We start from the raw sequence: 23,987 nt of genomic DNA on the forward strand, positions 1-23,987 counted from the left end.
ACCAAATAGAAGCTTTATCGAATCTAAATACTTTGTAAATTTTATTATCGGGGTCAATCCGCGCGGATTTGACAAATCCGATGCGCGACCAAAACTCGGATTTCGTTGAAATTTGGTAAGTGAATCAATAAATATGTTTAAAATTTATTAGCCAATGGATTTTTTTTTTGCGCAATTAGGGAAAAAGTTACAGCAAAATGAAAATCAGATTTTTTCATTTTGCCGTAACTTAGGATTTTTTCCGTGTTTTCATTTTTATTTATTTAAGACTAGTTTTTATTTCTCTATTGATTTTTGAATAAATACGTCTTATTCAGTTTTTCACGCTCTTTTTAATGGTATTTTTTTGTTTCAAAATTTTTAAATTTAATTACGTTATTTAACTTTTAAATGTTCAGAGTGTGTCTTACAAAAGTAGACCTGAACAGGGGCCGTATTCTAGCCTTGGCTTAAATTCTGGTCTTAAACTTACTAAAATTTCTTATAAAATTTCCTCACGTAAGTTAGGAAAAAATGTAAGTTCGTTATTTCAATAAACACGTATTCTAGCTTAAATTTTCTTACTTTTATTTCTGAACTTAGTATAAGTTCAAATTCCAAGATCAGATTTTTCAAGCATAGAATTTTTTTTTTCTTAGAGGGCGGACCTTATAGCGACCAATAAGAATATTCGTTTCATGACATTGCGTACAGTAATAGATGCTGTTTACTTTATTATTATTACAAGGCGTCTGCTAGAGCTAGAATCTAGTTAGTATTTTTAAAGTTATAAGATTCTTTGATTGACAGTTTTGGTATCTTGAACTGTGTTTATTGTGCTAGTGAAAGACTTACGAGATTGAAATGGCCCCAGCAATAAAATAAAAAGCGTGGTCGTCATTCCAAATAGAAATTTTAGTTGATGAGTACATCGCAAGAAAGTTAACTTAGCTATAATTGTGTGGCTTATTAGTTTAATGTAAACTTGATTGTTGATTGTAATTAGTCTACAAACAACTTGCGGCCCAATTTGTTGGAAATGAGTCCTATGGTTAATCAGCCAATGCAACAGTTAATACACATGGAAATGTTGTAGTAGCTTAAGACTACTAATAATATGAAATAGAGAATACCTTCGATATACCAAATAGAAGCTTTATCGAATCTAAATACTTTGTAAATTTTATTATCGTCAAATATATCAAAAATATCAGCACGTTGACGATAAAACGGAACCATTCTCCTTCTCACTTCTATTCGTTTTTCATACAATTCATCCTCATTCGCATCACTGTCATTGTCACTATTTAAAACTTCGTTCAAAACATCAAGGTGACGTTCGAACTTGTCGATGTTATTCATCTTCAATTATTCATCAACAATCAACAAGACCACTAGATGTTGTTACTTGAAAATCAAAACAATGACACGTGAAAATACTAAAAACTAGGACAACAATAGCTGTAAGCATTAGCCTTAGCACGGAATTTTAAGAAAATAACCGCTGTAAGCCAACTAATAGTTGGCTTACAAAAATTTGCTTTCTTAAGTTTAAAAAGACAAGTTCAAAATATTTCTTAAGAAAAAAGGTGAGTTGAGAAAAGCTAGAATACGGTTTTAGGTAAATCCAAGCATAAATTGGATTTTTAAGCAAAAAACAGTAAGTTAAGAAAAAATTCCGTGCTTAAGTCAAGGCTAGAATACTGCCCCAGATTCGCTTCTAAGATTTATTTTTAATTTTGCACTAAAAAAAAAGAGGACATATCATAGTATAAGCTCTATTTTTTTCGCTAGGGTTAAATTCTCCATAGTGCCGATTAAATTGTTTGAAATCTCCCTATTTTGATGTAAAATATTGGGGGGATTTTCACTCATCCCTTTACCCTGTCTCCCTTTTTGACCTTGACTACCCCAGGCGGTCTTGGTGGATTGGTGAAAAAGGGGAGACAGGGAAAAGGGATGAGTGAAAATGGCCGCCGAAGCCAATATTTTACATCAAAATAGGGAGATTTCAAACAATTTAATCGGCACTATGGAGAATTTAACCCTAGCGAAAAAAATAGAGCATATAATATGATATGTCCTCTTTTTTTTAGTGCAAAAATTGCAAATAAATCTCAGAAGCGAATCTGTTCAGGTCTACTTTTGTAAGACACACTCTGAACATTTAAAAGTTAAATAACGTAATTAAATTGAAAAAATTAAAAAAAAAAATACCATTAAAAAGAGCGTGAAAAACTGAATAAGACATACTTATTCAAAAATCAATAGAGAAATAAAAACTAGTCTTAAATAAATAAAAATGAAAACGCGGAAAAAATCCTAAGTTACGGCAAAATGAAAAAATCTGATTTTCATTTTGCTGTAACTTTTTCCCTAATTGCGCAAAAAAAAAATCCTTTGGCCAATAAATTTTAAACATATTTATTGATTTACTTACCAAATTTCAACGAAATCCGAGTTTTGGTCGCGCATCGGATTTGTCAAATCCGCGCGGATTGACCCATCGTCAAATATATCAAAAATATCAGCACGCTGACGATAAAACGGAACCATTCTCCTTCTCACTTCTATTCGTTTTTCATACAATTCATCCTCATTCGCATCACTGTCATTGTCACTATTTAAAACTTCGTTCAAAACATCAAGGTGACGTTCGAACTTGTCGATGTTATTCATCTTCAATTATTCATCAACAATCAACAAGACCACTAGATGTTGTTACTTGAAAATCAAAACAATGACACGTGAAAATACTAAAAACTAGGACAACAATAGCTGTAAGCATTAGCCTTAGCACGAAATTTTAAGAAAATAACCGCTGTAAGCCAACTAATGGTTGGCTTAAAAAAATTTGCTTTCTTAAGTTTAAAAAGACAAAGTTCAAAATATTTCTTAAGAAAAAAGGGTGAGTTGAGAAAAGCTAGAATACGGTTTTAGGTAAATCCAAGCATAAATTGGATTTTTAAGCAAAAAACAGTAAGTTAAGAAAAAATTCCGTGCTTAAGTCAAGGCTAGAATACGGCCCCTGGTGTTGGTTGTTTTCGAACTGCAACAAATTCTCCAATTTTTCAAGTGTCGTCTGCTTCATTCGTTTTCTTATCACTGCTGCAATTGGCTGTTTAAGTTTTCAAAGACATTTCCTTATTGGTGCATTCGATGTAGTGCATTACACACCCGCTGGAGGCTCTGACTGCTATTTCAGAAATTAGGCACAAAGACAGACGATTCCCCCCCTGTCGTGAACGAACCAGGGTTCTATAACTCTGGCCAGAGTAATAGAATACTGGTGTAGCCACGGCCATGTTAACTCCCCCTCTCGGATTTTTTCCCAAAAGTTGTTGCCAATTTCGCGTATCGATTGTGAGAAAATGAGGCAAGATATCGAGTTAAGTGTCCCATAACCGTAACTGCCACCTATGAATTGAGTTTTAAGGGTTGTTATTGTTATAACAACCCATATGTTTATACATACATTTTTTCACACTAATTAATTAGGCCCCTTTTTGTTTACTTTCTGAAGTACAGACGACGAAAATGAGCGAAAACATAGCGAAAACGTAATACATCACAAGTTCACAACACAGCCGCTGTGGCGCTTTCGTTATGGGACAGAAAGACTTTCAGGCCAAAAAGGCAATGGGAGGACCCGCCATAAGCGTGGCTACACCAGTATTCTATTACTCTGCTATTACTCTGCTCTGGCACTAGCAGAGTCATAGAACCCTGGTTGGTCCAGGCTGAGAGGAATCCCTATACCGCGTTTCGTTGGTCTGAATGTCTGAAATTTCGACGTTTTTGGGGCGGGGCACAGTGGTGGAAACTAAAATCAGAGTCATCTATCGAGAGAAACTGAATTATTCAACGGCCATTTCAGTGTTTCTATTCGAGCTTCAATTTTTCTGGTATCGTCTGCTCTGTTCGTTTCCTTTATCACTGTTGTGATTGGCTGTTGAAGTTTTCAAACGTATTTCCTGATTGGTGCACTTATCACACACCCGCTGGAGGCTCTGACTGCTATTTCCGAAATTTAGCACAAAGACAGACGATTCCCCCCCTGTCGTGAACGAACCAGGGTTCTATGACTCTGGCACTAGATATATCTGCAGACCTGTATCAATACTGGCAACGCTGTTATTTTCGCGCCAAAAGTTCTCCCTAAACATATCTGTGGAACTGAACATAAGAACAAGGGAAGGAAACCTTTGAGACTGCGTGTGTGTATTACATCGTCACAACTCCTAGAGTCCTAGACGATTTTAAAAACCAACGGTTAATTGTAAGGAAAATAATAAAGCGTGGTGTTACCTACAATTTGAAGTGGCTATGGATACTCCAAGCCCAGAATTTAGAAGAACCCATTTGAGATGGCTAACAACACCCAAAAGTGGGGCATGCAGGAAGATTATGAATTCACCTGCCTTCTTGGTTAACAAAACGACCGATTTCAGTGAACTGTCTATGTCACCGCTTCAACTATTAGATTCACCCGTTCAAGCCGTCCTAATGACACCTACTACATCTTCTGGAGAGTCTTCAAGTAGCAAGTCACACCGTTATCTTAAACAGACATCCACACCATCACAGGAAATGATTCCTGATACTCCTGGTAACAAAAATAAGGCTTTTTTTATTACCACCAATGCCTCTGTAGGTATCAAAGCCAAGAGACGCCTTATTGAAGAAGAGTGCCACCACACCTTACATTTGCCAACCAAGAATGAGAACATGGTAAAGGAAACTACCGTTCAAGTCAGTGCAGCAAAAAGACAAAAAACATCACCTAAAGTATCAGTTCCAACAATGCTGAAATTGTCAAGAAGCAAAAAAAGAATTGCTGGGCAGATAAATTCTGGAGTTTCCCATAGAATCCGTTGGACAGAAAAAAAAGTGAAACCAAGTATGTCATTGTCATTAAGTGAGTTAAAAAAAACCAAAGCTGAAGGAGTCATAAAGAACCCTTTCGATCCTTTGAACAGAACCGTACCAACTAGTCTAGAAATGTGTGTTTCCATCTCTGATCATGATACTCTTAATACTGAAAGTATTCAGGGGATCAACGTGTCTGTTCCAATTAGACCACTATTGCCAGTTCAGACACTTAAATCCCCAGGTCCAAAAGCGTTGGGTAAAGAGAACAAGAATCATACCATATCTCCAAAAATTATTACGCGTAATTGGAATGTTCGTTATCGAAAAGATACACGCGAAAGGAAATTTTTCAAGTCACGGGGTACTGAACAAGAAGCGTCAAACCGTGTCGTCACCGTTTCCGTCAACGAAAATCTAAAGTAGAGCATAATAAATTAGTAATTTTCAAAACTTCAAAACTAGCCATTCTAATTGCTTTTCTGCGTTCTAGATTACAAGTTCACGAAAAGCCAGTCGCTTTCATTCGTAGGTCTCCTCGAAAATCCCCTTGCAAGCAAGTAGTTAGAGAAGCACCTACTACTAGTGAAGATCAAAACATTTTAAACCAGGATTGGGACGATGACATTGCGGAATCGATGGATATTTCGTGTAATATCCAAGAAATTTTGAATGGATTGAGTGAAGACGAGTCTACTGAGAAGGACGCGCCAATTCAGGAAGTGAAAGGAAAAGAACACGTAGCAACAAGCAAACTGTTCCCGCTCTTTTGCAACAATTCAAGTAAACCGTCTGAGCCAATGTAAATTTTCCAATAATCCTCCCTTCCATATATATGTAATAACCTTACCCTATGGTTTTGTCATAGTACGGAAAATCGTGCGGTGCGAAAAATGAATGTAAAAGCGCAGTGGGTGCGTGCACTAAAGGATGGAGGAAATCAGAGGATACTTGACGCCGGACAGAAGAAATTCGGCGCCGTACAATGTCCCGAATGTATGGTGGTGTACCATGTAAAAGATCCGGAGGACGAGTTAATTCATGTGGGATTACACCAAGTTGTCAACGACACGCTCAAATTCGCCGTATGTACTTGCTCTCAGTGAGGTAGTTGCAATTCCGCAAAGCCAATTTTTCTATTTCTGTTAAGGGCTGGAAAAAAGAAAGGGTGTTGCGTCGCTTCAACGCTGAAGGATACATTATAGCGGTCCACCATGGTGATGCAGTTCATTGCTGGAAGAAAATAGAAAATGTTTTAACTAAGGTGGTTGATAACGAGCTTGGATTTTCTGAAATAGGAATTCGTAACCCTGAAACTACGAAAGTAATAAGTATTGTTTCTTAATATCATGAATTATTTATTTAAAAAATTAAACTATTCTTTAGGTCTATCTGTACATTGCGGATAAAAAAATAGTTGGGGTTCTTGTCGCCCATGGTGTAACCCAGGGATGTCGTATGATACCATCAACTGGAGCTTCGTCTGGGAAGTGCTGCTCTGCTGATCCTTCCCCAGCCCTTTGTGGTATTAGTCGCATTTGGGTTCTTCCGACATTCCGTCGTCGCAAAACTGCATCTCGTTTACTGGATGCCATGAGGACAGAATTCGTTTATGGCAAAATTATATCAACCGACGAGTTGGCTTTCTCAGATCCAACTGAAAATGGATTGGCATTTGCCCAGAGCTACACGAAGCGTGAAGATTTCCTTGTCTACAATATGTAGTGTCTTATTAGGGGTTTAAGATTTCAGCCATCTTTTCACTTGAACTATTCGTTTTTACTTTTGTCGTATTTAGCTCATGCTATTCTAGCGTTTTAAACATAGAATCCTGTTTTCGCCTGTAGCGCCTGTACTACTTGCGTAATATGACATAGTATCATTCTAGAAATGTGTATCTCGTATTATCTAAATAAATCCAACTGCGAAAAATTTACCTACTGTATAACACATCGTGTTATTATAATATTATATCAATATTATGATTGAAAATTCCAAGCATGGGAACCCATCTATCACCTATTCCATACTGGTATTGGTTTTTGTCTTCTGCTAGCTCACTTAAGGATTCCGTGGCTAAAATAGATGTGACTGCGGTCAACACAGTCTTTATCCGTCATTAGATACAGATCAGTCATTGGTCGCTCAAAACGGATACCTTGAGTCGTTACCACGGATCCGTTTCCACTATGATGTTAATGCAATTGCATACGTAACCTTTCTACTCAACAGAAACTCCATCCGAGAACCGACTATAGTCCGTTGTCAATTCTTGTGTAAATTTTTATTATTTACGCTTATTGTTTGTTTTTGTTTTTTTCAGTTATGCAAATACAATATTTTTAAATTTATTAAATCTTTTTCCATTTTATAGAATAGGATTAAACTAAGAAACGGTGTTTTTATTTAAATTAGTGTAAATTGTCACCTACGTGTAATTAGGTCGGTTGTCGGGCCGGAATAAAACCAGTTCCAAAACCCGATTACACTATTTTGTCCCCTGTACCCTGTTTGCCCCGTTTCGTGTAATACATTGTATATTGACTATATTCTATTACATATTTCTGACAATTTACACTAATAGAGGCAATTCACTTCGCGGTTTCGCGTGTCAATTGTTTTTGGCTCCGCCGTTTTTGCTGGTTGTTTACATTTCTGTATACACGTTTGTGGTATGGGCTGAACGCTCAATTTTTGAATAAAAATTTAACTTGTGGAAAGCCGCGTCCTAAAAAATTTTTTATAATGGTGAAACTTTTGTTTCAGGAAACCTGGAAGTGAAATTATGGTAGGTAGTCTTAAATCTCGTTTTTTCCCTTTCGGTTCAAAATACCCGGTCTAACACCAGTGTTCTGCCGAATAAAGCTCTTTCGAATAAAAAACGTATTCTGAATAAGAATACGAATAAAATCTTATTCTTTATTTCGAATAAATTTTTATTCGATTTATTCTTATTCTTTATTCTCGAATATTTTTTACCTTTATTTTATTTTTATTTTTTATTCGATTATCCAAAATTTAAATGGAAAAATCGAATAAAAAATAAAGTTCCTCTAAGTTTAAAAATCTTTGTTTCCGCTAGCCGTTGCTCTTTTGTTTGGAGTTATTTTTTCCGTTTAGCCATTGAAAATGTCATGAGGCCAGTAATTGTCTGCTACTAGCTTTCTACTGTTCCATGAATCCAGTGTTCTGCCGAATAAAGCTCTTTCGAATAAAAAACGTATTCTGAATAAGAATACGAATAAAATCTTATTCCTTATTTCGAATAAATTTTTATTCGATTTATTCTTATTCTTTATTCTCGAATATTTTTTAACTGTATTTTATTTTTATTTTTTATTCGATTATCCAAAATTTAAATGGAAAAATCGAATAAAAAATAAAGTTCCTCTAAGTTTAAAAATCTTTGTTTCCGCTAGCCGTTGCTCTTTTGTTTGGAGTTATTTTTTCCGTTTAGCCATTGAAAATGTCATGAGGCCAATAATTGTCTGCTACTAGCACACTCTTGAATTAGTGATACTACTTCTGGAAGAACTTAAAATATAAAACTAAGCTGTTACGTTTACGTATTAAAGTGTATCAAATCTTGCAACTGGAATTAGGCATTTCGGTAATAAAATTATCAAATAATGCCATTTATTTTTAAAATTGAATGCTAATACAATAGGGCTACTTGAATTTTGAATAGGTGTGACTCGTGTGAGTGTAAGACAGGTGTGAGCTGTTCAGAAACGTATTCCGTTGATTTTGAAGTTTTTTTTGTTTGATTTGATTGGACTGGCTGTGTCACCAAAATAAAGAAATCACTTGCTTAATTATTTACTATTAATTGTTTTTAATTTTATGATTCAAAAAATCGAAACATCATCCTTAAATTAAGAAAATCATTAGAATTATCGAAAATTTATTCGAAAATTTATTCGAAATACGAATAAAAATAAATTTTATTTTTATTCTTTATTCTTTATTCTTCATTTTTTATTTTTATTCTTTATTCTTATTCTTTATTCGATTTAACTTTCATTTTATTCGTATTCATATTCAAATAAATTTTTTCCTTATTCGGCAGAACACTGCATGAATCTGGATTCCGTTGATTTTGAAGTTTTTTTTGTTTGATTTGATTGGACTGGCTGTGTCACCAAAATAAAGAAATCACTTTCTTAATTATTTACTATTAATTGTTTTTAATTTATGATTCAAAAATCGAAACATCATCCTTAAATTAAGAAAATCATTAGAATTTATTTTATTCGAAAATTTATTCGAAAATTTATTCGAAATACGAATAAAAATAAATTTTATTTTTATTCTTTATTCTTCATTTTTTATTTTTATTCTTTATTCTTATTCTTTATTCGATTCAATTTTCATTTTATTCGTATTCATATTCAAATAAATTTTTTCCTTATTCGGCAGAACACTGATACGACCCACCCTAAACTTGGATGAAACTTTGTTGTTTGATAACCGGATCACGATTCACGATCCATGAAACTTGAATGAAAAAAAAAGGGAAAAGGAAGAAAAGAAAAGATATTTAGTGGATAATAATGACAAGAAAATAAATAGCCCTATTAAAAGTCTAGAGTCTTTCAGTTAGTGTTTTTCTCAAAAACTTACAGTATTTGTATCTCGTAAAGCTAAATACTTAAAGGGATAAAGTCTATTTTACCCGACCAAATATACTTTATTGTTACTTTACTTTTACTGAATTCAGAGAAGCAAGTATACTGAACTGATCTGTATCTACTTGTAAACTGAATGTCAACTCCATCTCGTTCAGGGGCCTGAACGCTGTCAGGCAAAACATGATGACAACTCCTGGTAGGGTTCAGGTCCCTGGTCTCAATTTGCAGCAAGAGATAGGCAGCTCAATTCGCTATACTAGCGCAACTTGCCTTACGCATTCAGTTGCAACTCCATCTCGTTCAGGGACCTGAACCCTGTCAGGCAAAAACACAAAACCCCCGAGCCGTTATTTTTTTGGTTTTGTGTTTGTTATTATTTATGTTTCTTGTTTGTATTTCTTTCTGTTTCCTTTCCGTAATACAATGCCTTTTAACTTTATAATTTTTTTTCTCATTTATTAGAATATTACTTAATTAAGCAACGGTATAATTTCATAAAAACTACTGTAATAATAGAGGCAATTCACATCGCGGTTTCGCGTGTCAATTGTTTCGATGTCCGCCATTTTCTCTGGTTGTTTATGTCATGTTTTGCGTTGTTTGTATTGGCTGAAAGTGTTATTTCCCAATACAAAGTGGATTTTGTGAATCAGTGTTTAATTTTCTTTAATTTTTTTTTTGTCAGTTAATTGCTACGTATCTTGGTTAGTATGTGCATAGACAACGAAGTGGAAGACCGCTAACGCCTATATCCCTCTGTAGCGATGCGCGTGAGATGCCGCATAGTGGCGCTGAGTCCGCTAAGATAATAATTTTGGGTTTCCCTACTGATCCAATGCTTCACACACCGGAATTTTTAATTAAATCATGCACGGTATCACTTTGGTATGCACATGTAAATTAAGCACAAAAATTCAGCATATCGTGTGAATTATTTCATATTTTTAGTGGTTGGGTAACCTACGTTCATAAAATGTTTTATTTTCCCCCATTTTCCCTATCTCGAAAATTCGAAAAAAAAAAATTTTTGTCTCGGGGAAATGGGGAAAAATAAAACATTTTATGAAAGTAGGTTACCCAACCACTAAAAATATAAAATAATTCACACGATATGCTGAATTTTTGTGCTTAATTTACATGTGCATACCAAAGTGATACCGTGCATGATTTAATTAAAAATTACGGTGTGTGAAGCATTGGATCAGTAGGGAAACCCAAAATTATTATCTTAGCGGACTCAGCGCCACTATGCGGCATCTCACGCGCATCGCTACCTACCGTCCTCTCAGCCTTATGGCCCCCTTCGATGTCTTCCACTTCGTTGTCTATGGTATGTGTAGCAATTTCTGTTTCCAGATCACATATCTTGTATTTTTTAAAAAATCTTTTCTGTAGGGCTGTCATGGGTTTTCAATATTGTTGTGCCCCGGGTTGCAAAAAAAATAACATTAGAGTTTGTAATGCACATTTTGTTCTAGGTAAGTCTCGACAAATTTATTAATAGTGAATGTGTCTATCTAATTCTTCTATTTGAAATCACACAGGAAAACCTTTTTAGTACACTGGAGAAACACACCCAGACTGGGCCCCATCCCTGAATCTTGACAAAGTGTATGTTAACGCTAAGTCAGCCATGGATAGAGAGTCAAGAAGAGTAATTTTAAATGTTCAAGAGGTAATACAAATTATGAAGTATAATTTATTCATACGTTATGACAACAAAAAGTTATATGTTATAGTAATGTTACAAATAAACAAATGAAGAGTAATAACCTTCGCTTTCATCAACAAATTTTTGTTTAAAAGACTGATTGCACAAAATGATCCAATTCCCCCATCGATAAATCTCTTGTAGGTCTCAAGGCCCTTGTAAGCCTTTAAATCTTCATGCGTGTATGGAGACTGTGATGAACTTAGAATGAGAGAAATAGGATGCGGCTTGGATCAACGTGTATTGGATACACCTGCGACCAGTGCTCTATGAAGAGCAGACAGAGACTGACCCAGAGGGCAAGGGGTTCTCCCCTATATATAGAGCCGACGGGTGCGGTGTTGCCAGATGGCGTCATCACACGCCCCTTTCAATGAGCAAAGATAACGTACATTGTTAACTTTGCTTTTTAAACATGTTAGAGAAAAATAATAACTGGGGACACACAACACACACATAGCCATGAATAAGTAAACATGAGACTGGGATGGGTGTTATTGTGTCCACTCTGCTGGGAAGAAGTGGCGCCGCGGCTGTTTTTTCCTTGTTGAACGGCGTAACACCGGTGGAACAGCATTTTCTTGTATCGGTGGAGCAGGATTCTCTCGTACCGGTGGCTCGGTTGGTTCCGGTTGCGGCGGTTGAACGACTTCCGGCTGGACTGGTGTAGTAGCTGGTGTAGTAGCTGGAAATACGGGTACGCGAGGGCGAAGAAAACGCCGATTGCGCCGAAAAATCCGCCCGGCTGGAGTCTTGATGAGGTAGTCTCGATGATGGCCGACTTCTACGATTACTCCGGGGGTACACCACAGCTTACTGATGGGATGCTGGATCAGGACATGGTTGCCTATGATAAACGGAGCGAGGGGTCGCGTATGCTTGTTGTAATGAGCTATTTGCAGCTCCTTGGACCGTCTCGCCCGTTTCTCAAGTACATCGGCTGCTTTTTGCCATTCTGGTGCGAATGAGCGGCGATGAGCTGGCAGACAGTCACGCACCGGACGGTTGAAAATCAACTGTGCTGGACTTGCTCCGCCAGATCACGGCGCGTTTCGGAAAAGCAGGATACTTTTGGCGAATTTCTCTTCGTTAAATGCGCCAGCTGTCCATGATCCACGGATGAGCGTCTTCATTGAGTCGATTTCTGCTTCAGCCCGGCCATTGGATTGAGCATAATATGGTGAAGACATGAGGGAAGTAATCCCCCAATCCGTGAGAAAACGCTGGAACTCTGCTGCACCAAACTGCGGCCCGTTGTCGGACCAAAAGGTGACTGGAGCTCCTACGCTAGAAAAAAAATTACGGATATGGCCAATGACATTGCGTGCTGTTGTTTTTCTGTCACGAAATGCAACCACATGAGGCCAACCACTGAATGAATCCACCATCACTAAAAATGGCGGCCATTCACTTCGCCTAGATCCGCATGGATTTGTTCAAACGGACGCGTTGCTGGTGGACGGACTCGAAACGGCTCTGGTTGCTGTGAAGGTAGAGGTTTTGTACACGTTTTACAATTTCTGGTGGCGTTCACAATGTCATTATCAATGTTCGGCCAGTATACCGATAAACGGGCTCGTTGACGTGTTTTTGTTGCACCTTGGTGCATCTGCACTAAATCACGCAGGATGTTTGCACGAATAGAATGCGGAATAACGACACGAGGTCCCATTACAATCATGTCATCTGAGTCATCGATTGCTAAACGTTCTTTTACACTCCAAAAGGGACGCAAGTCACTGTCTAAATTACATTTGTCGTTTGGAAAACCTGAGATGATTTGATTTCTCAGTTTTACCATAACCGGATCGATGGCTGCAGCACACTTAATCTTTTCTAACACTGGGTCGAGATTCGGATCAGTTTGTGATAGCTGATTGCCGGAAAGACTCATCAGAGCAATTTTTCCCTGAAAAGATGGCAAACCTTCACCCAGTTCATCACTAGTGGTTGCTTTATCGACCGGCGCTCGAGAGAGGGCATCAGCATCGGAGTTTTGTTTTCCGGGCACCCAACGAGCAATAAATGAGTAGCGCTGCATCTTAAGGCGTAAACGAAGCAAACGGGGGTTGTCTAGTTTGTCTAGAGCGTAACTGTTCAGAATGGGCACTAATGGTTTGTGGTCCGTCACTAATTCAAACGAAGGAAGTCCTTCAAGAAACTGACGACACTTATTCATAGCCCATGCCGCACTTAAACACTCGAGTTCGATCATGGCATAACGTGTTTCAGCACTAGAGAGAAAACGAGATCCCGCTTGCACAACACGCCACACTTTTGAATCGTCGAGCTGTTTTAGTAAAAATCCGAGTCCATTAAGCCGTGATGCATCAACATGAAGACTTGTCGGGCGCTTTGGGTCGTAAAACGCTAAATCACGAACGGTAGACAAGAGTGTTCTTGCTGCCGTGAAAGCTTCTTCATGTTTAGTGGTCCATTCCCATGTGTAGCCAGTTTTGAGCAGTGGGGATAATGGATCTAATGCAGCGGCCAGCTGGTCAGAAAAATTGCCAACTTGCTGGCAAAGTCCAAAAAATGAACGGACGTCTGTAATCGAGCCGGGTGTGGGAAACTCGCGGATAGCTCGGGTGAGCTCTGGATCCGGACGAAAACCGTCAGCATCGACGACGTAACCGCCAAAAGTAACAGCGGGCTGGGCGAACACTATTTTGGTGGTGTTGATGGCAACGTTGTGAGCTGCTGCTCGATGGAATAATTTTCGTACCGCTTCGATGTGCTCATCGTACGTTGCGGAGTATACGAGAATATCTTCAACGATGCGTCGACAATTCAGGAGATCATCAAACACTTCCGACACTCGACGGCAGTAGTCGTCACCTGCATGCGAGACGCCGAACGGAAGACGAAGGTACTGGTATCGCCCGAAGGGAGTAGAAAATGTTGTCAGGTCGATCGATTCGTCATCTAGCGGTACCTGATGATACCCTTTCAGCGCATCAATGACTGTAAAAAATTTCATTCCGGGCGGAATGGTGCGCACTGCCTGAAAAGGTGTGGCCGTCTCAAAATTTGGCCTAATTATGCACTTGTTCAACTCACGAAAGTCGATTACCAGACGGATGTCACCATTTTTCTTCGGAAGAGCTATAAACGGATGTACCCAAGCTGTGGGCTTTACCACTCTTCGGATGATGTTAGCAGATTCGAGATTGTCCAACTCTGCCTTAACTCTTGGCAGCAAAGGGACGGATATTGGGCGAGAGCCCCTCATTGCCACAGGCTGCGAGTTCTCCATCAACTGGAAATGGCATGGTGGTCCCGACATCTGGTGGCAGGTTCCGTCAAAAATCCGCGGGCATTCGTTCATGAGAGTTTTGAGATCGGCATGTCGTTGTTTGTCAGTAGGTGGCGTGCTCGCCACCATTCCAACGTATGCGTGCGGATAGGCGGCTGGAAGCATTCCCAACGTCTGTTGGCTCCTTTTGGACAACACTGGCTGCTTCAATTCGCGCAACACGTGAATGGCGGTGTTTACTGATCGGGACACTTTGTCACGTGTCGTCCACACAATAACCGCACTAAACACGCCAATGCTGATAATCGGGCTCCCAACTGCTGTAACTGGTTGTACACCTTTTTGCAGCGCCACCTTGCTTAACTTCCGCTTGTAGAGGGATTCTGGGATGGCGTCTAGGTCAGCACCTGTATCTGGGAGAAAATTGATCAATAACGATGATGTCCATTTTTCCGGATTGACGGCCAGTTCCACTAAATCACTCGCGTTCACAGCCCCCACTGTCGGAGGGGAGGGGTCAATGTAAATGCCCTGTTGTTTTTTAACTGTTTTTGGGTTCCGGCAAACTCTAAAGTAATGGTTCAGTAGGCCGCACTTTTTACACTCTTTCCCTTGGGCCGGACAGGCCGTCAAAGGCTTACAACGTGTCTTTGATCCGCAATTCCAGCAGCCCGTGAATTTTGCGCCTGCTGAACTGCTGCCACCTACTGGCGGATTGCTGGATTTTTGTTTGAAACGCTTGTAAGAAGAAGTCGCGCCTTGAATTGCCGCAGCCTCACCTGTCTTTAAATTCTTCGACTGCTTGTTGGAGGCTTCTGCAGTTCGAGTAATTGTCAGCGCCTGATCAAGTGATAAAGTTGCTCCGTGTTCAAGTAGTTTAACACGAACTTCGTCACTTTCTACGCCGAAAATTAGTTGGCCTAATATGCGGGTCGGTTCACAGCTAGCACAACAATCTGTAGCAAATTCACATTTACGGGCTAAATCCCGCAACTCACACAACCAATCGTCTGCTGCTTGTTGAATGCCTTGCTTTTTGGCGGCAAACTGTTGGCGCCACACGTGGCGGTTGCGGCCGGCATTGCAACGAGCACGGAGATGGTCGATGACAACCGTATGGTCGTCAAGCTGAGCGTCGGTGAGGCCCATGGAAAGTACAGCTTGAAGTGTGTCGGTTGATAAACACGATAGCAGAGTATGAGCCTTGTATAAGCCCCGATCACCTGCGTCGAGTGCCGAATCAATCGTCGACAAACTGAGAAAAATTGTCCATTTCTTGTGCCATAATTCAAAAGAGTCTTTGTATTCATCTAAATCAAAAGGAGGAGGTTTACCATACGGCTTGAATGCCGTAGTCGCCATGTTTCGGTAATTGCCCCAAAGCCAGCCAATGTCAAGCCATTCACTCCCTTCCTCCAGCTCGGAAAAAAGACGGACGCTTGTTGCCGACAATTACTCAAAAGGACAAAAACTCAAAATACACCGCTCAGTGGCCCATCAATCACGATTGCTACCATGACAAGGACCGACTAGCGCATGGCGAAAAAAAAATGTTCCAAAAACAAAAAAAAACAGCTCAATTGCCCATAAATCACGATTGCTATCATGACAAGGACCGATAAAGCGAGAATTTCACCTCCAATCAATAGTTAACTGTCAGATGCCTTTTGATGCCCACTAATTAGGACATGGCAAAAATGTTAGGCCAAACAATTGTCAAGAGTCAACTGGGTAGTGCCGTGCGCAGCCATGCGGTCAAAAACGATACTGTCGTGACGTCACATAAACTGCAGTACACAATCACTCTGGTCGGGAAATTCACCCAAAAATTGTCACGATAAATGTACTAACATTGAACCAATTACCATCTGCGCCATGTGATGAACTTAGAATGAGAGAAATAGGATGCGGCTTGGATCAACGTGTATTGGATACACCTGCGACCAGTGCTCTATGAAGAGCAGACAGAGACTGACCCAGAGGGCAAGGGGTTCTCCCCTATATATAGAGCCGACGGGTGCGGTGTTGCCAGATGGCGTCATCACAGAGACTTGGAACATAGCAGGTAATTTACCAAATCAAGATTGGTTACCAGTGGCATTTTTCCTGCGATGCTAAGTCCATTGCACCAATACTCTTCGTGAATTGTATAGGGGCAATCACAACCTACTATTAATAGTTTTGCTGCATACTTACGTTTATCTTCTGACAGCCCTACAGAAAAGATTTTTTTAAACATACAAGAAATGTGATCTGGAAACAGAAATTGCTACACATACTAACTAAGATACGTAGCAATTAACTGACACAAAAAAAAATTGAAAAAAATTAAACACTGATTCACAAAATCCACTTTGTATTGGGAAATAACACTTTCAGCCAATACAGACAACGCGAAACATGACATAAACATCCAGAGAAAATGGCGGACATCGAAACAATTGACACGCGAAACCGCGATGTGAATTGCCTCTATTGTGAATTTCCACTCATGAGCATTCGGGTAGTGGAACCGGTTCCAAAACCCGATATCATTACTGTGTACCCTATTTGACTTATTTTGTGCAATACATTATAGTTTTATTAATTTTCCTTCACTTGCCAACCCTTTTTAAAGTTAAGGCTGGGCCATATCTTTTAAAGGGGGTATTTTGAACGAAAGAAAACCGCTTGAAAAGCACCTACCCGAGTAATGACCCATCAGCTATTTTTCAGGTAGGCAGGACTGTGCGGTTTAACGTGTCTCGGGTAATCCCTCTATGCCAGTACAAAAAATTTAAATAGCTTCATAGGTAAAAATATTAGGTCTAAATAAACAAATTTTACAGAAATGGACAGCCGATGATGGGGGCTATCCACTTCCGTTAAATTTTTGCTTAACAAATATCTATCCAAGTAGTAAACCGATTGGATATTTTTGTCGGTGTGGTTTGACGGATCGTGAAACTAAATGAATTATAATCGGTAAACTATAAGCTCTATATTTGCAAAAAAATTGCAGGAATGGATAGCTCTTGATGGATAGCTCTTGAAGTAATAATTTTGAACGAATGGATAGATCTTATCAAGAGCTATCCATTTCTACATTTTTGTTTCAAATATAGAGCTTATAGTTTACCGATTATAATTCATTTAGTTTCACGATCCGTCAAACCACACCGACAAAAATATCCAATCGGTTTACTACTCGGTTAGATATTTGTTAAGCAAAAATTAAACGTAAGTGGATAGCCCCCATCATCGGCTGTCCATTTCTGTAAAATTTGTTTATTTAGACCTAATATTTTTACCTATGAAGCTATTTGAATTTTTTGTACTGGCATAGAGGGATTACCCGAGACACGTTAAACCGCACAGTCCTGCCTACCTGAAAAATAGCTGATGGGTCATTACTCGGGTAGGTGCTTTTCAAGCGGTTTTCTTTCGTTCAAAATACCCCCTTTAAAAGATATGGCCCAGCCTTAACTTTAAAAAGGGTTGGCAAGTGAAAGAAAATTAATAAAACTATAATGTATTGCACAAAATAAGTCAAATAGGGTACACAGTAATGATATCGGGTTTTGGAACCGGTTCCACTACCCGAATGCTCATGAGTGGAAATTCACAATTATTACAGTAATTTTAATGAAATTATACCGTTGCTTAATTAAGTAATATTCTAATAAATGAGAAAAAAAAATTATAAAGTTAAAAGGTATTGTATTACGGAAAGGAAACAGAAAGAAATACAAACAATAAACATAAATAATAACAAACACAAAACAAAAAAATAACGGCTCGGGGGTTTTGTGTTTTTGCCTGGCAGGGTTCAGGTCCCTGAACGAGATGGAGTTGCAACTGAATGCGTAAGGCAAGTTGCGCTAGTATAGCAAATTGAGCTGCCTATCTCTTGCTGCAAATTGAGACCAGGGTCCTGAACCCTACCAGGAGTTGTCGTCATGTTTTGCCTGACAGCGTTCAGGCCCCTGAACGAGATGGAGTTGATAAATGTTCTGCTTAAATTACAATGTTGCCAACTGTTGGAATGCAATGTTGCCGTCATTAATTGGTAATATAGATTAAATACGTATATGGATATTGCAAAATATTTATATGGAGTCATTACTCTGCTAGCTCAGTGGTATAGCACTGGATTGTTAAGAAAAAGGATCTTGGTTCAAATCTAGTTGTTGGATATGTATTTAATATGAAATGTTTAGTATTTAGTGTAATCAAATGGTTATTTACAAGGAAATGTGACGGGAAAAATTCTAGTATCGAGACAGAAAAGGTTGATCATCAAGAACAATTGCCTGCTGTGTTGAACACAAATGGTCTCAAGAAAATGCTTACACATAGATCCAAATTTTTTACTGACACCGATGAAATGGCGTATGCAAATAGGGGGGAATTTAGGAACTTCGTAACTGTGTTGAGAGCCAGCTACATTGACGATGCGTTTCGTTTGTCGAAATGTCCCTTCTTCATGTAAGTTTTTTTTTTGCTAATGTTCTCTATGTATGTTTTAGTAATTAGAAAATTTTATTCTCAGATCCAAAGTGAAAAGACCTCTCATTGTTTCTTTTAGTGGAGAAGTTGGAGTGGACGGTGGTGGTCTTAGAAGGAACTTCCTTTCGATGATCGTGGATTATGGTGTTCGTGTCTTTGAAAGACTCGGTACGGAAGTTGGATTGGATACAGCAGATGTAGACGACATACATTTCATGCTTGGTGTTTTTCTAGGCAAGTTCTTTATATTTTTATGCGTTAAATATTTTAACACTTCTTTATTTTATGATAGGGCTAGCCATAATTCAAGAGGGTATTTGCTCGAAGTACATCATTAGAGCCTGGAACGCCTGCGGAGGCAAATCGAATCGTCATCATCCGTTTATTCGTGGCTTACAGATGCTCGAATTAGATAATGTAATATGATAAATAATTTCAGTAAAAATTTCATGGTAATTTACTTAAGCAATCTTACAGCTATTTCTGGATCCGGATGTTCGGTCAGTTTTCATCTGTATTCCCGTAACCGTCGCAGTGATCGTTGAATCGTTGGATGTGCCCTATATGTTATATGCACAAAGCCCAGAAGCTACCATGTGCCAGTCTATATCTTACGATTTCTTTATTCAGTTTTTGAATTCTGTTGCTAATGGCGATGTGTTAATGCCAACTGGCATTAAAGTTAATCTTTCCGATGTCTATCTCTTCTACACCGGATCGAAATATGTACCAATAACCTATGATTTCTCTAAGTATGTACTTGAATTCAAATTGAATGACTCTCGGAACCGATTTCGCCCATCCTGAAAAACTTGTGATGGTTGCGGAAAGCTCACAATCCCAATAGTAGAACGGTATGAGGACATGGTGGAGGGATGGATTGATGCCATTTGCAATCTCGTTTCCGGTTTTACTACTGCCTAGCCGACAAAACGGCTACATGCTGTAGGGATCTTGGATAACGGGACACGTAAAAAAAACTTGATTTAAAGGGGTAATACGCATTTTCATGTTTTCAGCGGGGTGGTGGTGTTGACTGGCTGGTTGTATGCAGCTGTGTAACACCAGCAGTTGCTGTGCACTGCAAACGTACGTGTTTTTCATGATTATCTCCAAACTCAGAATATTTGTAAACCATCGTTTTCATTTCGAACTCTTAAATGAAGCTCAATAACGAGTTAGTTACACTTCGAAATACAAGAACAAGACCTTGTCATCTTGTACAGCAAAATTGTCTTCTTCCAATAATCGAATGTCCGTCAATTGTGGCTGCTGGCGTTGACGAAAATACGTGGCTGGCTGATGTTGCTTCTGAACGGCTTTCCATTTCAAATTACGCACCAGTTTGTCCAAAAAAAGATCCTCCGGTCCGCTTGTCTAATATTATTTTGACTTCAAAAGTATCCCACTACACTGTAATCAGAGCGATTTAGGACTCGAAGGCGACAAAGACTGAATCCTCGCTTTTCGTTTCATCACCTGTAGGTTGATTATCCCCTTTATTACGTTTTCTTGCAGCGGCTTCTTTTAAGCCCTCAAACTGAAAACTTTAACTTCAAGTGAGGTTACCGTTTCTGTTCATGTTGATGCCAAACCTTCGTTCATTGTCGATTGAAGAGCTTTACAATCTATTAAGATGGCATAATAGATTGTTTTGGAGAAAATTAGATATGTGAAAAGAGAAGATATAAAGCATACCAGATTTCACATTATTTCATTTTCAAGTTGGTGGATTTGCTGTTAAAGTTCATCGATCAACAAGTGGAACCCTGGTAGCACACTGATATCCATAGGATGTCCGTCACCCATCCGACTCGTCCGAATCGGACGTTCGAGCCGACTGCCATAGGATGGGCGCTGGACATCCTTATGTCGCGCCGTACGACGTCGGAATTGGGACATCCTTTGGACGTCATGAAAAATTGTCCATAGGACATCCAAACATCGACAACCAATAGCCATCACCAAATAGACGTCGTCTGGACTTCTTGTTTTGATCCCTATCCCGTCGCAATTGGACATAATTTGTACTTGCATAGCCCTTCAAATAAAATTCACGAAACCGTATACTCTCGATTAAATGTTTGTATTTCAATTATACGCAACAAATCCACAATAAATCGGTAGAATACGCCCATGGACTTAAACTCAAGAAGCGTTTCCTTAAATTGCAGATGTATGACGTAAGAAGATTTTGTGTTGATCGTTGATAGTATTGGCAACTACTTCTCGATGAATGTCGCCTCCTCTTTGATGAAAAACTCGACTACCTCTTCTAATCCTTCAGTTTCTTCGGTATCAACGTTGTTGCGCAATTCAATACGACATAGACGTTGAACATCATATTCCTCTTGAATATGGAATCCGAGACTGAATAAATCAAAGTAAAATAAAAGTAAATTAAATAAACAGTAACATTATAGATACAAATTATTTAAGATAATTACTCGAGAACCAAAAAGACACCCGGAAGGAGGCATTAAATGCAACTTGAGCAAGGCCAGGTACTTGAACTTTTCTTGGTTGATTGTTTTGATGGACAGTTAATTTGGAAAGGTGTACAAACTGATTCTCTTCTACACCAATGACCCTTTGAAAAGAAAAAATTTAAATAATTATTAATTAACCATCAATAGAAGTGAACAAAAACTTACTTGGGTCGCGTTACGATTGCTGTCAGAACCAGGCTCCTGTGGGACAATTCCCGTCTTATTCCGTACAGTTTCTGCAGCATGCTTCACAGCATTACGGGCCTCCTTCATAAGTGCATTGTCTGTAACTTGAGCAAACTCTTTCGCATGGCGAATTCCTGCTGTAAAATCAATAAGTTAATAACGAGTTCTAAAAGCAAACATAACTTGTTTAAATACATACTAAAAACTGCTTCAGTAACTTTCATTCCCTGTAACTTAAGCTTTTGGGGTTTGTCCTTTCTTTTTTTTTCACTCCAGTTTACGACGGCTCGAACTTCAAGTGAAAGGACCCTCTCCCAGGCACGTTTTACAGCATCAGCAAGGGTTTCGCCACCAATTTATTTAACCATCCTTACCTTAAGTTTAAACAAAAACATAAATTTGTGTCATATTTACCACCAAAAAATTGAAATACAAATATACAACGCAGGTCGTATAGGTAAACACTATTAAGTAATGTTGAATTAATTTTGAAATAAGAATAAAATTGCATAGACCAATCAAAAAATCTTAAGATAACTAAAGAAAAGTAAATAAATCTGTAGAAGTTTTTTTACCAATTTTAAATATTGATTAGCATTTGTCTCCAATAGTTTTTCATAGGCAACAAGGTCATCGCGGGTCTTTAATGGCAATTCAGACATATCCACTAAAGTAGACTGGTCATTTTCCATAACTGATTGCGATAAATTATTATTGGATTTGGCAATCAGCATATCCATTTTTGCTTCCAACTGAGCCGTTTTTTCCAAGTTTTGACACAGGAAACGCAATACTCTATGTTTGAACGTTGCCTCCTTGTCGTTTGAATCATTAGACTGTGGCTGAGATGGCAATTGAATCTGCTGAGATTGTCTCAATGGAAGTGATAGATGCTCCATATTTGTAGGTAATCGCCGGTTAACATGTGCTAGTGGAGATGTACGATGAGCAGGTGACAATGATGGTGAATGAGACAACACGCCCGTTGGTAAGGCATTTCGGTTATCCGGAAGCAATTGCGTATATGACGTAGCGAGTACACGGGCAGCATCAGCAACAGTACTGTTTACCGGAAGCAATGGTATGATTGATCTATCAGGTACAGAGGGAGCAGCAGCGGCAGTGTTATAGTAGCTTGACAGATTTAAGGTATTGCTATCATCAGCTTCCATTTGGCCTTGGGTTGGAGATCCATTCAATGAATTAATAACTTGACTTTCTTGCTCGTCTGGATATTGTGTAGATGTGAGAAAGCCACTGGTAGCAAATTATTGGCTTTGTGAATCTTGCAAGTTGTTGTTAGACTGTAACACTAGAAATAAGAAAAAATAATGTAACAATGTTGTAGCTCAATAGAGATAAAGTTTCTTACATGACTTAGTGAAGCTCGCAGCAAAATTTCTAGGGACAGGTGGAATAGTTACAGTGTTGTTCTCGGTGTCACTGATGTTATCTTCTTCACTCGCTGAATCTTCAGCTGGTGAGTAGACTTGAAGTGGCCTTTTTTTCCTTTTACCCCTTCCATACATATTGTCATCAGCCTCAGAGGCAGTATTCAGGTCAGAAAACTCTACTGCTCTTGGTAAACGTCTCCTAGCTTCTTTGAAGGATTCTGAAAAAAGATTTGTTAACAAATCTGACTTCACATGAAAATAAACATTACTTTACCAAATTCTCCTCTGTAACTACACTTGTAATGAGTCCAAGAACGTTCTGGTTGCTTACGTTTGGACGCAGCAATATCTCCACCCGTATTAGGGTAGTAGCAAGAGTCATCGAAGAACCAAAAGTCTGGTATGACGGCAACATATTGACCCTCTTGGGTAATTAAATTGACAATGTAAAATTTCCCATTATTCTGATAAAGGGGGAAGAATATGAATAGTACACAAAAATTAAGATATAATTATAAAGATAACATTATTGTATAGCGAAAGCCATTTCGCTAGACCCTAAGGGTGAAGACACGATTTATTTAGCTAAAGTTTAAAGACAAAGGAACGAAAAAACAAAAGAGAATAGATTTTTCTTCCTTCTTTCTCTCTCTCCCTCTTTTTTCTCCTTCCTCGCTCCTTCCCCTGTAGGCCTGGGCCGCTTACACCACTCAGACATAATTTAGCTTTCTTGCAGTTAGGATGTCGGCTCAGGATAGTTACAATCGCGGGCCTCGTGGCCGCTCTTGGGATCCCAGAGCCCGAAATTCCTTTGCAAGTGACGGAAATTTTGTGAGAGAGCCTAGTGCGCGTGGTCGTGACCGAGAATACCGTGAAAGACTTTCGGTTTTCAATCAGGCTCATGTGATGAGGGATCGGTCGCCGTTGCGGCGCACGGCAAGACAAGAAAATAGTGAACATTTTTACTCCCCACCACGTGACAGT

The 23,987-nt window shown here is 38.8% G+C and overlaps 2 protein-coding genes, 1 long non-coding RNA gene and 1 pseudogene across 3 annotated transcripts; 3 read left to right on the forward strand and 1 right to left on the reverse strand.

The window, feature by feature from the left end:
• Positions 1–4,037: 4,037 nt before the first annotated feature.
• On the forward strand, positions 4,038–6,784 carry LOC116933206 (N-acetyltransferase ESCO2). The gene is made up of 5 exons (XM_032941044.2): positions 4,038–5,270; positions 5,342–5,650; positions 5,717–5,933; positions 5,999–6,172; positions 6,235–6,784. The coding sequence occupies exons 1-5, from the start codon at positions 4,306–4,308 to the stop codon at positions 6,571–6,573; spliced, it is 2,004 nt and encodes a 667-aa protein (XP_032796935.2). The 5' UTR covers positions 4,038–4,305; the 3' UTR covers positions 6,574–6,784.
• A 1,411-nt stretch (positions 6,785–8,195) lies between these two features.
• On the forward strand, positions 8,196–9,373 carry LOC123476860. Its single transcript, XR_006651834.1, has 2 exons — positions 8,196–8,458; positions 9,268–9,373. It is a non-coding gene; the product is annotated as an uncharacterized LOC123476860 (long non-coding RNA).
• Positions 9,374–18,559: 9,186 nt separating this feature from the next.
• LOC116920621 lies at positions 18,560–19,913 on the forward strand (annotated as a pseudogene).
• Positions 19,914–21,010: 1,097 nt separating this feature from the next.
• LOC123476821 lies at positions 21,011–21,772 on the reverse strand. Its single transcript, XM_045179566.1, has 3 exons — positions 21,589–21,772; positions 21,382–21,524; positions 21,011–21,304 (listed from the first exon to the last, which is right to left on the reverse strand). The coding sequence occupies exons 1-3, from the start codon at positions 21,666–21,668 to the stop codon at positions 21,210–21,212; spliced, it is 318 nt and encodes a 105-aa protein (XP_045035501.1). The 5' UTR covers positions 21,669–21,772; the 3' UTR covers positions 21,011–21,209.
• Positions 21,773–23,987: the final 2,215 nt, after the last annotated feature.

The sequence above is a fragment of the Daphnia magna genome, linkage group LG10 (assembly GCF_020631705.1).
Source record: "Daphnia magna isolate NIES linkage group LG10, ASM2063170v1.1, whole genome shotgun sequence".
Lineage (NCBI taxonomy): Eukaryota > Metazoa > Arthropoda > Branchiopoda > Diplostraca > Daphniidae > Daphnia > Daphnia magna.